At 39.3% G+C, this 16835-nt stretch overlaps 1 protein-coding gene across 1 annotated transcript in view; it reads left to right on the forward strand.

Annotated features, from left to right (window-relative positions):
• Positions 1-1455: 1455 nt before the first annotated feature.
• insrb (insulin receptor b) overlaps positions 1456-16835 on the forward strand; it is an 81436-nt gene continuing 66056 nt past the window's right edge. The window contains exon 1 of the mRNA XM_044129397.1: positions 1456-2580. Coding sequence (XP_043985332.1) covers positions 2487-2580 — 94 coding nt within the window. The 5' untranslated portion in view covers positions 1456-2486. The remainder of the gene's footprint in view (positions 2581-16835) is intronic.

Consider the following 16835-nt stretch of genomic DNA (forward strand, 5'->3'; position numbering starts at 1 on the left):
ATTTCTGCAGAATGCTGCTTGTGCATTTTCTGCAGCTTGTGCAGCAGAAAAAAGCAAGAACCTACAAAAAATGTATAGAAAAATTGTTGAAGAGAAATGAAAACCTTTGATCAATGCCAAAGTCCCAGCTAAGGAGTATTAGAAATTAGTGCAGAACACTGCTTACAAAGCTAAACTGTAAGGTTGCAGCAGTTTTAAGCTACAATAAGCTAACAAACTCAAGGTAGCTGAAATGTTAATGATAGCTTGTGTACTATCACCAGCACATTGTAACATAGGCTACTCCAAGCAGTGTGAAAAAATCTATTTAAAATTAGCTGTAAAGCTAATGCTGTATTGTCTGTTATGAGTTTCTTGACCTAAGGCAACATTAGCCACAGTGGCAGAGTTGGTAGAGCTGTTGCCTTGCAGCAAGAAGGTCCCGGCCGGGAATCTTTCTGCATGGAGTTTGCATGTTCTCCCTGTGCATGCGTGGGTTCTCTCCGGCTTCCTCCCACAGTCCAAAAACATGACTGTCAGGTTAATTGGTTTCTCTAAATTCTCCCTAGGTGTGAGTGTGTGTGTGCATGGTTGTTTGTCTTGTATGTACTTGTGTTGCCCTGCGACAGACTGGCGACCTGTCCAGGGTGTACCCCGCCTCTCGCCCGGGACGCAGCTGGAGATAGGCACCAGCAACCCTCCCGACCCCATTTAGGGAAGAAGGGTGTAAAGAAAATGGATGGATGTTTTGTTAAAGTAATGAATGTTAATGTACCATTAATCGAGGTTTTGTATTTATTTATTTTATATTAAATATTTAATGCAGTTGAAAGATATATTGTACATTTATATTAGAATAAATTGAATCAACTTCAATTGAACTGGATCCAAATAGGATCCCACGTATGCTGGAAATGAACCCGCTAATCTTAAAAAGTGCCTTAAAGTGAATTGGAGCTATATAGATAAATTGACATGTAGAGCATTGGTTTAAAACAGGACAGATGAAAAGTAATTGTTTTAAAATAGAATACAACAAATATAAAATGTATTATTCCACAGTGAGGAAATTCAGGTGTCACAGTAGTTAAAGGTAAAGTCACGTGATTGTAAAAAACCGCATAAAAATAAAGAAAAGAGAGAAGAGACTGTTCAGTGTAGGCAAATTTACCAAAAACATTATTTCTTCTCTATTTACTTCTTCCCTAAAAATGGTCTTGAGACATTTCATCTCTATTAAGATACACCTTCCAATCCTAAAATTGTGTGTTTGTATTAACATGTAACTACGCTCCAGTTTGCAGACGGTGTTATTCCGGTGACAGGGGTGCTCTTGTGTTGTTTCCTGCCCACCTGGCGGACAGACTGTCGCTCCGGATCCAGGCTGTGCTGGAGGAGACGGAGGGAGTTAGGGCGGATTTTTCTCTCCGTGTTTTCCCGCAGACCGCGGCCCAGCTGAGGTGACTGGCAGGACTTGTTTACTGGTGGAGAGGCTCGCAGAAAGAGAGACGGAAACGGGGAACCTGAGGGAGAGCGAGCTCCAAACGCAACGGGAATCCAAGTTTTTCCACTTGCCCCCGTATTTTTGAGTGTTTTTACTCGGATTTACCTCCTTCTTTGTGGACTCTCTGAGACGGGATACTCACTTAGTGTGTTTGTGCGCTTTTTAAAATTATCTCCAACTATACCGCCGACGCCGAAACCTCGTTTGTTTTGGATTAGCCAGCTAACGTTAGCTACCCCCCACCCCTCTATCGTTCAGAGGAAAAAGCATCGGAGCGGCGTGGTGGAGACTTTTCTCACTTCACTAGGCTAAACAAGGATATTTTTCTGTCTTTTCTTTCCCCTCCACCTCAGTCTTCAAGGTTTCTGATTAAATAGGTGACGCTCGTCTCGTCTGCTCCGTTTCCCCCACTTTGGTATTTTTTTTTATGGGTGTTATTCGTTTGCGGCGCGGTGGTCAGCGGGGGTGAAGGAGTTCAGAGGAAGGTCGTAGTGTTGGGGAGAGAGAGAGACAGACAAGGGGGAAAACTGCACGTTTTTCCTGCTGGGAGTTTCCTGGGATGTACCTCCATTGGTCTTAAAACGGGAGAAGACGAGAAGGAAGAAGCTGCAGCGGTGATCCTGAAGACTTTTAACTTCAGCTGGAAAATACTCCCCGTTATCTCAGTGGAAAATACACACGACAGTGGACCTAACTAGCACGCATCCAAACTAAGGGATAATTCAATTTTTTTTCTGTGTTTATTGGAGCATCAACATCAAACAGATGAACGGGGACTGTCGCCTTCACTTATGGAAAATGATTTTCACTCGCACATGTGTTACCAGAACCCAAGATCACATAATTTAGTTGTTTTTTACGCATATATACCAGGGCGCACATCACAAACTTGTCTGAGGAGGAAAAATAACTTGATATCTGCTGTAATATAAACATTTGCCCCCCTGAGGATTGGAGTTTCCAACACACCTTCAGAGGGAGAGAGAGCACAACTTCAATCAAAATGAGGTGGTTGACGCTGAAGCTGCGAGCGCAATTGGTGTTTTTTATCCTCTGTACCTGTGTTGTTTGCCAGTGTGGGCTAATAAACGGTGAAAGTAAGTATAATAATTATTATTACTAATATAATTCAAAGCTATGTCGCAGGTATCATTGTGAAATTTTTTTTTGTAAACACAAAAATGTTTAAAATCTTGCTTTTTTTCCCCAGAAAAACCTAACGGTGTGAATATTTAGAGATAATTTTAACGTAACCCCTTTTAGTGTCGCTGAATAAATTATTTTGTTTTTCTTTTCTTGTCACGAGACCCTCGCCTACGGTTTCGCGCATGCCCAGACTCTTCGCACGTCTCTAATTGTTGCAGCTCGTTAATTTCAACTGCTGCGGCTGCGTAATAATAATTGATAATCTCCCGTTATGCTTTGGAGGATTGTTATGCGAACACCATCTTAGCCGCCCCGGGTGTGTTTTCGGCGGCCTGAGCTCGTAGCTCCGACCCCAGGGTCGGATTAGTCGTTGCTGCTGGACCAGGGTGGTCTGCGGCAGCGAGCCCAAACTGGGAACAGCAGGATTGATTAGTAGCCCCGTGAGCAGCAGCGAGGCCTCTCATGGCGACGCTAGACATTGTTGTATAGGGCAGGACGTTGTGTCATACACTCAAAATGACACTCCTTTATATTTTTTATATATTTTTTACTCTGAATTGAAACTAAATATGCTTAAAATGTGTATAAACTTCCCAAATTATTCATACCTCTGGCAGAGTTTAGTTTAAAAAAAATTTTCATTCAGGTAATGATTGCTACTGGTAATACAACAATGTAACAATGTCTATTTTAGGCCATTTTATTACAAATTTTATATTGAAAATTAGATTTATACCTTTCTCTATTTTCAGTGGAGAAAGCCAACTTTACATGTTCCCACTGGCATTTTGATTGGCTGTCCTTGGTGATAACTTCCAAGTTTTTGAGTTTGGAAAGCCTCCTTGTCATCACTCTAATCTTTAGCTCCATCTATTCTGTCAGATTCAAGTGGGGACTCTGTCTGAATCGCTCCATAATGCCAATTTTACTTTCAGTTAGAAGAATAATATTGGCAAAATGATTGCTTAATACTGACTTAATATGAAACATTCAGAAGAGCTCTAAATAAGTAAGAAACCACAGAAAAATGTCAGAAAGCAAAAACTGAAATGTAATTAATTTAATCCTTTTCAGTTTTGATATCACATATCTGTCATACCCTGTTGCAGAAATAGACTGCAACAAGATAAACTTCAGAAAATAATGATAAATTTGACTAGATGTTTAGTCATACAGCAAAACATTTTTAAAGTTTGAAGCACTTGTGTTGTGCACATAAATCAGAACAGTTTAATTTCTATTTGCACAATAATAAACTAATCATTAATTCACTCGCAGTTAAAAGATAATTGATTGTTTTGCATCAGGAGTGTGCGATAATAAGTCTTATGTATTTTGACAAGCTGGTTGTGTTTTCTGTCCCTGATTTCTGCACGTTTTGTAGATTCTTTAAGTAACCGAGATGCTGTAGCTCATGGGAGTGCTGATGAAAATCAAGGGTGATAAAAATGGGGATTTCATCTCAACAAAAGATTTTTTATTGCATGCTTTTGTTAATATCATCATCACCCTTTAAGCATTCCTGTCTAAAATTCTATCAATGGCTGAAAGGATTTTTATTCTAGATTGCTGAAATGTTCAGTTAGATGAACTAAAATGTAACTGCATTTAAAGGGCCTTTGCATTTTATGCCAAATGAGCTTTCCATAGAGCACACACATGGGGCTTTGCTGCAGCTTGAATGTAAACAAATTATCCACTGACACTAAGAAGTCTCTTCATAGGTGGTGGATTAACCCTCGCTGCTCTTTACCTCCAGATCACGGCGCAGTAAATGGTCCTTCCTCTCTGGAGGACGTCTCTGCTGCGTGTTGTTGTTGTTATTTTTTATTTATGAGCCGAGGTTTTACAGAAATGATCTAACAGAGCGCAAATTAAACAGCCCTGTTAAGCGCCAGCGACTGAGTGAGATAATATTCCCACTTCAGATTGCTTAATGTCCTTGTTTTAGAAAATTCAGGGTGAAATTTTTCATCTGCTTAGATCTAACACAGGAAGCAAAAATATGAGTTATTGCAACATGAGGAAACAGATTTATTTATTTTTTTCACTTTTGTGACAATGTACAATCACATTGGGTTTTGTGTGTAAATTTAAAGTGACGCTGTTCAGACTGAGTTTTTGAGTGTTTGGAGATCAATAACAAACATTTTCATTGTTTGTTAGGGGTTTAACCTTTGCCCTACATTATGTCTCCTTGGGAGATTTGCTTTTAGTGTTGTTGGAGGATGTGTTGCACAAGTCTGCAAAGTGTCTCAGAACATGATGTCATAGCAGAGCAGTGAGCAGGCAACGATCTAACGCGACAAATTACCTTAAACAAGCTGCTCATTATGAACCAGTTGCCTCTCCTTGTCTTTAGTGTTGCAGTGGCAGGAACTGGTTGTGTTCCAGTAGAGTGGCTCTCAGTGGTTTGAGAGGAAGTGATCTGACTACTATTCACAGGTCATGTCTGCAGACAGAATAGAGGCCAGTGACGGGGTTGTCTCAGACACGCAGCTCTTTCCTTTTTGCTGTTTTTCTTTTTTCTTCCTCCCTCCTGCTCAGCGTCTCTCAGAAAGTGGGGTATATCTCATTGGCTGTTCACGAGTACTCTGGGAAGTGCCCATATTTGGGTCTCAAGATGTTTGCAGCAAACGTGGGGGGTGGGGACAACAAGCAAAATGCCTAAAATATTTCATTCTGAATCCACATGCGGGGCAGCGGTCATGATGTGCCGACTGCACTTCCAGAAGGTCTCATAAGAAACGCTCTTTGTCACAGCTTCTTGATGAGTGTGGACAGCTATCGAAGTCATACTTATCAGTGAAATGTTTTCTGAAGCATCTGCTGAATTGTCTACTAGTCTAACTCCTGAAAAACAAGTTGTGCAACCGGAAGTCTTCCCCCCTCTTTTTGCCCCTTTAAAGCCTCTGAGCTCAGGTCTTTCAGGAGCGCACATGCATTTATTAGTACATGCTTTCCACATATTCTTGTCCATTATTCCTACATTGTGAATAAAACGTCTAGAGCAGCGTCTTTCTTTCAAGAGAAGTGGCGCAAATCAAAAGATCTGGACTGTGAGAGCTGCCCTCCTTGTGTTTGTCTGTAGCCTGTTTGGATTCACAGGCACTCTTCACTGAAGTGCACATTGGCATTTTCCGACAATGCTGTGCATGTTGTGGAATGCCTTTGAAGTGGCCCACCATGTAGGTGTGTGTGTGTGTGTGTGTGTGTGTTGCTTTGCACCCTGGCCTCTGTGTGCTTTCTGCAGGATCTCATCTCTCAGCTTCTGACTGGTGCATTTCTGCACAGTGCAAGTTTTGTGTGTGTCCAGATGAGGAGGCCATGCTTGAGAACAATGTGTATAAGGCATTTGGGTTCAAGAGGGGCATCCCAAGTAGGCCCCACGGAACCCACCGTAGATCCAATTCATCAGACAGAGAAATAGTTTTAGAAGAGGACGACGATGGCAACTGAGGTGAAGGATGTCACGATGTGAAGCAGAGCTGCTTGTGCTCCGCTGAACCCATTTATTTATTTAAGAGCATCTCAAAAGGGATTGGTGCACTGTGATAACTCTCTGAAAGCCACGAACCAGATCCTCAGACAGCTAATTGATGATAAAAAGTGAGATCTTAGGACAAAGATGGGATGTTTGCAGTCTGTCAATGAATTAAGTGATTTTATAGAACAAAGTGAAAATATGCCATAAGCTGCAGCCAGGTGAATGAATTGACCTAGAATTATATATAGATCTATAATAATACTTCTAGATCTGTCTCGATAACCAATTTTGCTTGACAATAAATTGTCCCAGTGATTATTGCGATAAAGAATAATGTTGTTTTGACACTATTTTCAAGAAATATGTTAATGGTATAATGATGCAAATTTGCCCTCTCAGAGACTAATAAACTTTGATTCAGTGAAGATTAAAATATATTTTATACATCCAAAATAAAGCACAACAACCAAACACAAATGTAGAGCATAAAAAAACACACGCAACCAAAACCATAAATAAAATGAATTATGATTTTTCTGTAAATTGCCCTTCGAAATTATTGATCATCAGAATGGAAATTATCAAGCTCGTTTTAATGTATCATTTAATTAATTGATTAATTGCTTATTGCGACAGCCTTAAACGTTCATCTTCATCTCTGGTGATAAGAAGAATAAAAGAAATTGTAGCGAATGAACAAATAATCAGCCACAGATTGTAATTTGAGGAGCTTCTCTTGATTGACTCCATTTGGTAAAAAATCTTGCTGAAATACTGAAAAATCAGATGATTGCCCATTTCAGTGACTCTCAACCTTTTGAATATATTTGAAATAATAGCATAAACGAGATCAGGTTTGACAATTAAAAACACTTTAATTGGAATATATGCTGCTTTTACATATATAGATTTATTACTTTATTTTATGTTTCTTCACTATAAAAACAGAATTAGTATAGTCACAAGAAATGTGAATCTGTAGCTGCTAAAACCTTTAACACATGAACTATTGGCCAATTAGAGACTATAAGTTTCATCGAAAGTTCATTTTTATGTTTTGATAGGTTTGTCCCACTGATTTGAATATAAACCATATTGCTGGCATGCATCTCGGTATTTTTTTCTCTATCATTGAAATGATGGTTTACTCAAAGTATTACCTGATGATGATCCTGAGGCTTCATAAATGAGGCTCCATATTGGGATAGATGCCTCCTCCTTTATCATATTGTTTGATACGTTAACCACTGAAGCTTCTCCATTTTGACTCAACATGTCAGAGAAATGCATTTCCACCAGCTGTAGCTGCTGGATTTCAGTCTGAGTTAAACATTACACATCATATCTTCTACTGTAAGACTGGGAAGGTTATTCAACTGCAGTTAAATGAGCTACAAAAGCTTATCTTAGAGCTTCTCCTCTTCACTTAATGATAAGTGAAATTTAAGAACTTTAAAAACATTCAGGCAGCTTCTACAAAACACAAGCAGTCAGTAACAGAGATGTTTTTGGGTGTAAAGCACGAAATGTAGCTATTGTTGTTCTCCAGCCTGGAACACAGTCCTGTGACGGACTGAAATAGATTGGTAGTGATGGTTTATTTCTCTTTCCTCTGATGTCGTCTCCTCCGACTCTCATTCTTCGATAGAGGAGTGAGACTGTTTATCTAAAACTCTGCTCACTGCACAGAAATGTGCTGGGGTGAGGAGGGGGATGGATGGGATGGAGAGTGGGAGACACAAAGAAACACAGACTGTGCTGTTACGCCATGCTGCAACAATCTGATTTAACAGTTTGTGTCTGGCTTATTTAAACCAGGCATCAGTTTAGTTTTGTGCAGTTTTTACACAAGCACCTTTGCTCTTGATAATGTAGGTAAAGGTCATGGAGTAAAACAAATGTTTCTTTGGAAATTTAAACAGATTAATCTAGGAATGGGTCTGTACCTTTAGTTTAACCTTTAGTAAAAAAAAAAAAAAAAAAATCAGCTACCTGAAAAAACAATTCCCCAAAAAATCTGTAATAAGATCAAATTTTTTTGATTTAAAGGAGGAAGATAAATTTCTACTTCTAAAATGATGACTTACTTTTTATAAAACTAACATTTTTAGTTTGTGATTTATAGAGTAGAAGAAAACACATTTAACACCTGATAAAAGTTACATTTAAAATTTTCAGTTGCAGGACAGTGGATTTATAAAATTTTAATTAAAGTGGTAACTTTAAACAATTGCCAAAACAATGCAGAAGAGTTTATATAAAATCATTTTTACCAGATTCTGCTTATTCTCAGAAGATTAACTAAATCACAGTGGGACATAATCTAATGAGTCCATGATTTTCCTGATAAACTGCAGGACGTTTTTCAACCTTTTTGCACTGATGTTCACATTGAAAGAACAGGAACAGAGAGACAATACTGGTCGCTGCAACTTCAAATCAGTCTTGGTGTTGAGGTTCGCTGAGGTGACGCTCTGAGGTGACATGCAGGGTTTTATGTAGACACCTTTCTGGTGTGGATGAAACATTAGCTTCATTAGAAATATGGAACTCGTATAAACATGAATAAAAAGCAATTTCACCTTTGGCAGAAATGAAATCAGGTATGCAAGACCTCTACTCTTGGTTCATTTTAAATGTAAAATGTTTCCAAAACAAGTTTTCATGTTCAGGATTGTTTAGTACTTAAAGTATGATGGAAAATGTTAAAGCCTAACTATTCATCAGCAAACAGCCGATTTTTAAATTGATAAAATTCTTAGTATCAAGAAAAGGAGGTGAATCGACCACAAGGGATGTGATGTGTTTTTGTTTTTTTATCAGGGCTTCTAGATTTTTATGTAGATATGTCCTAATATGTACAACAGGGCTCTTACCCCATCTGTTTTCCAAATCTGGCAAGTCTGGAAAAATGAGAATATGGAAAAATATTTAGATTTCCAAAGTTGTTTTTTTTCCACATTTGCCTAAAAGTCCTTTTTGTCATCTTTGTCTTTCTTTTCCTGCTGTCTTTCATTCTTTGAGTCTTTGCTTTTTTTTATTCGTTGTGCCCTCCCTTCCTTTTGGTAAATATTTCTGTTCTGTTTTTCCTACCTTCCTTGTCTCCTTTAATCCTGCCTTTCTTTCCTCCCTCATGTCTTCCTTGTTTCTATTCTTATATGTGTATCTAAATTTATGGTGAACTTCTGGGCTTTATTTCGTTTTAAATGTCTGCAAAGGATAAAAACTGTTTTCCATTTCTACATGAGAAAAGCGAAGGAACCCTGATCTTATGGTTCTTAAATAGTAGATCTTTTCCAAATTATTGAAGATGTTTGTCCCTTGTGAGACTCTGAGCGCAGACTCTGGTGGTCAAAGCTTGTAAAAACTCTTCAGGAATTTGAGGCTGTCTCTTTGAGAAGTCAACATGTCCGTCTTTGTCGGAAACTGATCCATAACCCTTCCCTCTCGGGGTCGTCTTTCTGACTGCGCCCGGCCTTGTTCGTGCAAGCACACGTGTACATAAGGTCTCATCTTAAAAGAAAGCCCGTTACTCACTGAAACACGTCAACGCTTGTTAATTTCAAACAAACAATATTGGATTCACTAAATAAATGTTTACATTGCAAAGATTACCAACTATCTTCATCTCACTGCTTCCCTTGCTGAGTCAAATTCGGAGGATTTCCACATTTTTAACATACCAGCTCACGCGCTGTGCAAAGGACAGATGCCTTCTTTGTATCTGTATCATGTGTTGGAATGTGAAAGGGCAGCGAGTGCATGTGTGGTGTACAGTGGGCTCGAGAGGCCGTCCGACTAAACCTGATGGGTTACATTTATTTTAGGGACAGTCATATGACTGAGAAGTAGCCATTTGACACAGTGCCCAGTGAGGCTCTCTGCAGTTAATTACCTGCACACAAACAGAGTCATAATTCTTGTCGTCGGTCCTAAGGAGGTGCGGATTCAGCTACAATGAAAAGATTATATAAATAATGTTTACAGTTAATAAACAACATTAAATCCACCTCCGGTTGAGAAATAAATATGTTCCCACTAATAGTCGCGTTTCTGCTGAATGGTTATTTTTAGAGGGACGCTATTACTTCAATTCAAAACAGAAAAACGTAATTTAATCCAATGATGCTCATATAACAGAACATTGATTATTAAAGTTATGATAATGTTATGTATAACATTGGTTAGTTTGATAGTCTTAAAGATCTCTTTACAAAGTAACATCAAGTTCAAAAGCTGGTATTCTAACTATCAGACATGCGGTTTGTAACTTAAATTGTAATTTAAAAACTATTTTTTATTCATAGGAGTTATGGAAGGTAACCATTTCCACACCATGGCTCCATTTTTTTCAGCCTTAAACATCTAAAAACAATCTTGATTTTAAACCCTAGAAATAGTATAATTTTAATTGTTTTGACGCTATTATTTTCAATAACTTATACTCCAAAGAAACAAAAAAATATATAAAAATACTGACAGTAGTTTGTATTTTTGTATATTTTTAGTTCTACTAACTTACAATAGTTATTATATTTTATATGCTGACTAATGGGGCTATTAAAATAAACAGCACATTTTATTTATTGCTGCTAGAGAAAACATGGAAGTTACTTCTCAAATCTCAGTTTAAAAGTACTCTGAATTAGAGTTGATCTTTGAAATTCGATTGAAGTTGTAATGAATTAGAATTCCACATGTATTTATTCATTTTCCTAACTAAGTATTGTATGTGTTTCCTAGAATGTGCTTTAGTGTTTGTTATGGTTCACATTGACAGCTGTAGAGCCACAGCTGTATGAGTTTAAGCTCAGACATTATGGGATATCTGCCTCGTCTTTGGGTAATTCTATGGGTTTGTCGAGTTTGAAACACAAGATTCATCACCTTTTGGTGACATCAGTGACTTTTTTTTGGTCTCCTTGCTGAATATTACTGACAACTGTAATTTGCATGTGTAAAAGACACCAAAACAGGCTGTAGTGTAGGACCCCTCATCCTCCTGAATCTGGATCTAGAGAAGCACGGGAGTTTATAAGTGATCTTTTGCCTGAAAGTCACACAGGTCTAATTTTCTTTTCGGATGTATTTAATGAAACGATATTTAGCTGAGGTTTCTTTGCTTGCTCCAGAACCTTCCTTACTCCCTGCGCCCCGCCTGGGTCCACGCCTCACAAGTGTTTTCTTGTTTTTCTGTGCTGGAGCTCCAACTCTTTGTGTATCCTTCTCCCTCCCTCCGTGTGCCGTTGCGTTCAAGGGTAAACGAGTTCACCGTCATCCGCTGCGATGTTTTCCTTTCACACAGCAGATGCGCACAGCCTGCAGACGCAGACTCGTCCTCCCCACACATACAAGCACACACAGAGGTGCACACCTGCTAATCTGGCCTTTATGGTGTGGGAAAACCTCCTTCGTTCAACGTTTCCACTCCCCTCCCCTCTCTCGTTCTCTCTCTCTCTGTCTCTCTTTTGCTTGTTTTTGTTTCATCCTGTCTTATTAGAGTCTAAGTGATGCTGAACATTTCCACCTGCACGTCCTGAACAACAGCAGCTGGTCACATGGCCTTCTCTGATTATGTTTGACAGGGCTCTCTGTTTTTGTCCTGATAGACCAGCCTGAGACGGATTACTATGGTGACAGGAGCTGTGCTGACAGTAGACTAACATCCACTGTTTGACGAATCCTTGTTTCTACTGCCAAGATCGACACTTACTGTGAACAGATTCTAATCTGTCTTTAAATTTCTTTTTCTCATTAGAAAATTTTTCTTTACAACCTAGATTCATGTTGCACCTTTACCAATCAGTTCTTTCACCCAGTCTGCAGTCTGTTTGCTGTTGATTAGATTCAGATTTCAGTAGGAACCTAACTGTACTAGCAGAGCTCTGAGATGTTGTTTTTACTGTCAGCTGTTTTGATACAATCAGTGAATCTCTGCATGGCTTCTCACCTCCAGCCACTCGGCTCGCTTCCTTTTTTAACCCTTTCATGCTTGAATTATGGTCCTTTGTGTCAGGAATCTTTTCCAATTCTCGTTGATTTTCTTAAGGCATAAAAAAAGGTAGGAAAAAAAATTTGTAAAAAAAATTGTTTTTATTAATTTTTTTTTAAGGTGATCATTGTTATTTTTTTCCAAATACAAAGTTGTTATTTTAAAAATACATCAGTAGTATTGTTCTTTAGGGGTCATCTGATGTCACAATATTTTTTTACCTGCAAGAGTCGTCTACAGGAGGGACAGGGTGGGTCGGCATGCTTTTCTGTCTGTCGGCCATATTGGATTTAATAAAAATAATTTCTTACATTTGCAGCTGATGGCCAGTAGTTGATAATGTACTTTATAATGCATTAGTGTCCACTTCAGTGGTCTGTGTGCATTCATAACATAAAAATCCACAACAAGCACAAGAAAATGGCTTTTAGATAGTTGTCCACTATAGTGACCATTATGCATGAAAGGGTTAAATCAAAACTCATTGGTGTCCAAACTTTGTGTACCATGGATCAAAATCACCAAGTTGGTAATACTTGAGAGTCATACTTCTTTTCCCCATCAATTAAGGAAGCAACACAATTTTGTTGTGAATGCTGCCTTTTTATCTGCTTAGAAATAAAAAAAAGAATCAAAATTTTACCGTAACAAAGTATAAAGCAGAAGATTTTTGGGTCAAGAAAAGGGTCTCAGACAAGAGAAAAAATCTAATCATAAAAACATGTTTTGTTAAATAAAAATACTTTGTTTTGTAACAGATATTTTCTGTCGAAGTAGAAATAAATTTAAAAATCTCATCCTATAGAAATTACAAAAAGTGAATGGTGAAACATGGAAGTAGAAACATCATGATGTTTGAATGGTTTTCCTCTAAAGACAGAAAAGCTAGTCAGAGGTGTTTGGATGATCGATTACCATTTAAAATTCAAGGCACATATTTCTCCAGTAAGGAGAATTATTTCTTTTATATCTCCACCATGACAGCCAGGATAGTTTTGTCTGCATATACTCAAGCGCATTTGCTGGTTCAATCAATAAAATCATTTAAGGTTTTTAACATTATGTGCTATGAAAGGAGCTTCCGTTGAAAGCTGCGTTAGCTAAAGATGGTAGAAACAACATGGCTTCTGGCCCTGATTTTGTGGCTGTAAAACTGATAATGCTTTATGAAAGTATTCAGCGGAAGTTGATGTCTTGTTAAACAGCTGCTATATGTTCCAGTTTTGAAAATGATTAGCAGAGATCAAAGTCCCAGTGCTGGCATGGAAAAATAATTCGGACTGGAAGATTTGAAAAATGTAAGAACTCAGTAGCGTGGTGATCACGTGAAGTGTGTTAAAGATTAAAACGACCCTGAGCAATATTTTAAATAAACAGCACGGAAGGGTTGAACTTAATTTATTTCACTGGTGATGGGATCTTTTGTTGCACACTTGTATGTTTTCCTAACTCATGTTAATTTAATGTTAATCTGTCCGATTTCACAAACATCTACAAACACTTTGGTAGATTTCAGCCATGGTGGGATGGGAGCTGTGAAGAAAATGCTTTTGTCTTGTAATGGCACTCTCTATTCCAGACAAATAAAGAGTAATGGAGATGTTTTTTTTCGCAACCAGAACTTGTCGGAGCCTTTTGGCACCATCCTGACTCTTGTTTTGTCATCAGTGCAGTTCCATATTTTCTCCAATTGATACCACCTTGCTGTAGTTTGTTTTCTGTATAAGGCTGTTGGGATTCTGCACCCTGCTCCTGACTGATACATCTGAACATGATATCTTTTGATCTCTTTCAACCTCTTGACAAACTGTGTCTTCAGCTAAAGGTTGATCATATATACCATATTGTAACTGAGGTTGGGCGTGGAACCAAAAGCGTCAATCAAAATGTGCTTACATGAAGTACTAGTTTAAGGGCGTGGACCCTTGAGATCCATTGTCAGGACACCTGAAGGGCTCGCTATAATTTTATGTGTGAAAGAACAAATGTAGTCTGTCTCTAATGTGTCTAATGAAAAAGTAGGTGGTACATTTGTTGACTGAAAAAAACAAAAACAGACAAATGGGTACAAATTAGAGTAAAGGGGCATGATGGTGAGTCATTGTGAGAAAGGACATGGACTTGCCGCTTCTGCAGCCGTTTATGAGCCCACATCAAGTGTTCCCTAATTATATTATAGTTAAATGGATCCCATATTGAATTATGCCTTGCTGTTAAATGGCAGCATAATAAATGAAAGTCATTTTACAATACCACTGTGGCCACAGACCTCCCACTCCAGGGACCTGACTGTCAGACGTAACACTGAGGAATTTTATTGGCCGGTCAACGTTTGCGTGTAACATCATCCATCCAGACTTGTGGATATGTTATACGGTATTCCATTTTATTTTAAGCATGTTTGTCCATGATTCATTGATTTATTGGAGTTCACTGATCATAGCGCCATTTCCGCTTTTTGATATGGATGAAGTGAATGTGAAAAATGCGGATTTCTTGGCCTGCCTGTGGGTTGGAGAATGAGATGTTGAAGTTGGATCAGGCCTGGGCAGTGGAAAAGGTAAAGGGAGGGAGAGATGTGGAAAGAAGGAAGCAGAGAGGCAGAGTTGGTGTGTGTGTGGTTTTCCTACAGCAGCCAGTGAGAGCTGGTGGTCTCTTGCAGACAAATGGGCCATTAAACTGACCCGACCCTCGGCTCTCCATCCCCTCGACTTCCGTCATGCTGTTTGCTCCCGTGCTTCTTTACTTTCTCCTGTGAAATTCTACCTGAGCTCCCAGCCCCCCGACCATCCTCCTTCCTCTATCCTCCTCAATTTTCCATCCCCAGACGTCTCTTAATAGTTTTAATCTTTTCCGCTTACACACACACGGAGTTCTTCATGCAGAACGTACATGGAAAAATGTCAACTTGAACGAAATAATTTCCGATATTCTCTGTGTCTGTTAGCTTTGGGTTAATTTGGTAGCCATATTTGGTCAAATCTATAAGATTTGTTATGCATGGGGCAATCTTCCTTACAAAGTGAGATGGGGGAACCAAAAAGACCACATTGTGGAATAGAAGTTAAGGATATCGAGTTACTCTCTTAGAGTACATCTTGGCGAAGAAGGGAACGTGTATGGATGGACAGGAAGAAGCGGGTTTAGCAGAGCAGACGCAGCTCATCCAGACTCGTGCGTAGCACTAGTTTGTGGGTCAGAGCGTTGGCTGGAGCCGGTCCCTGCAGCTGCTGCTGTGTGGCGGCGAGTCAAGTGGGGTAATGGAGTCCCAGCCTCCTCGCTCTCAGGCCTCTACTCACCACACCGCGCTCCACTTACTAACGTGGAAAGATGAAAAGTAACATCACGTGTCTTTGGGATTACTCACTCTACGTCTGTGGTTGTGTCTGCTGTGCTGTTTATCCTTGGAGCCGCCTGGCCTGCTGTTGATTACCTGCTGTTTCCCAGCCACCACCACCCCCTCTGCCTCACCTCCCCCCCAAACCTTGTTCTTAGCACCACCTGGTTTTGCTGTTGTGTTAGGCGTGGCTTGAATTTTTCAGATTCTTCTTTCTACTTGATGGGACTGATGTTTTTCCAGCTGTCCTTTAAGATGTTTTGCTGCAGTCCTTTTGACTTTAATAGCTCATTAAAATAGAATTTAAACCAATGAGGGGAGATAACTCAAACATGGTAATGAAATTTGCACATTCAGTAAATATCTTTGCAGCTTTTGCTTAGATGTGTCTTTTTCAAAAGCCACATTTTTGCATCAATTTTTGAAGAAGCAGAGTAATGCAGAAAATCAGGATATGTTGAAACTACAGCGAGGCAATGCTGCAATTTGCTGGGTAAAACGTAAAATAAGTCATTAAGATCTGTTGATTCTGGATTCATATGTCAAAAATGTATTTTCTCAACTTTCTCAACCAAACTTTGTCACATGATTTAATTTGTGCTGCAAGATTAGAAACAAAGAGGGATGTTTTATTTACCTACATCTACCATGGCCATATCACCTAATAACCCTATTCCCTAATCAGTTGTTTTCAAGGAATATTCCACAAGTAAATAACATTTTAGTATTTAGCTGTCTTTTTTATTCTTGGTAGTAAAGAAAACGAAACTCGTACATAAAGATAGGATTTGAAATGAGATCTTTAACCCAGAGATCCTCCATCATAGCCGTGTTCGCAACAGTGTTGGTATTTCATGGATTCCTAGTTTGTGCCTCACTCTCCATTTCTAGCCACACTTTGAAACCCACCCGGCGGTCCGCAGCGCAACATTCAGTACTTTTACCCTAAAACACTGTTGTTTTCTTTAATGTCTTGTTTCTCACTTCCTTACACACCTGTCGTTCCTCCTCTTGTGCCCCTTCACCGCCACCTTAAGACCTCGAGTCCAAAGTCGAGCTCGGCTTGTTGAAGCTAGAATAAAATGAGTCATTGTTTTTATAAATAAGACCTTTCCTCTTCCCCTCGCCTCTTTTTCTCCTCATTGCCCTCTTGCCTGTACTTGTGTCTCCCCTCTCCTTACCGTCTGCCTCCCTCCCATCCCTCCATTGCGGTGCCAGAAGGTAGGAAGAGGGAGGCAAGCCAAAGTCACCAGAGCGATCTGATTTGGGTTCCTCTTCTTGCTCAGCGAGCCACCTGATGGCGCAGGCGGGGTTTGCGTGTTGCTCCTTCCTAGCTGCTCCAATCTGCCACCAGCTGGCCCTTTGCCACAGCTGTAACTGAACCCGGTGT

Source organism: Gambusia affinis, linkage group LG10 (assembly GCF_019740435.1).
Source record: "Gambusia affinis linkage group LG10, SWU_Gaff_1.0, whole genome shotgun sequence".
Classification (NCBI taxonomy): Eukaryota; Metazoa; Chordata; class Actinopteri; order Cyprinodontiformes; family Poeciliidae; genus Gambusia; species Gambusia affinis.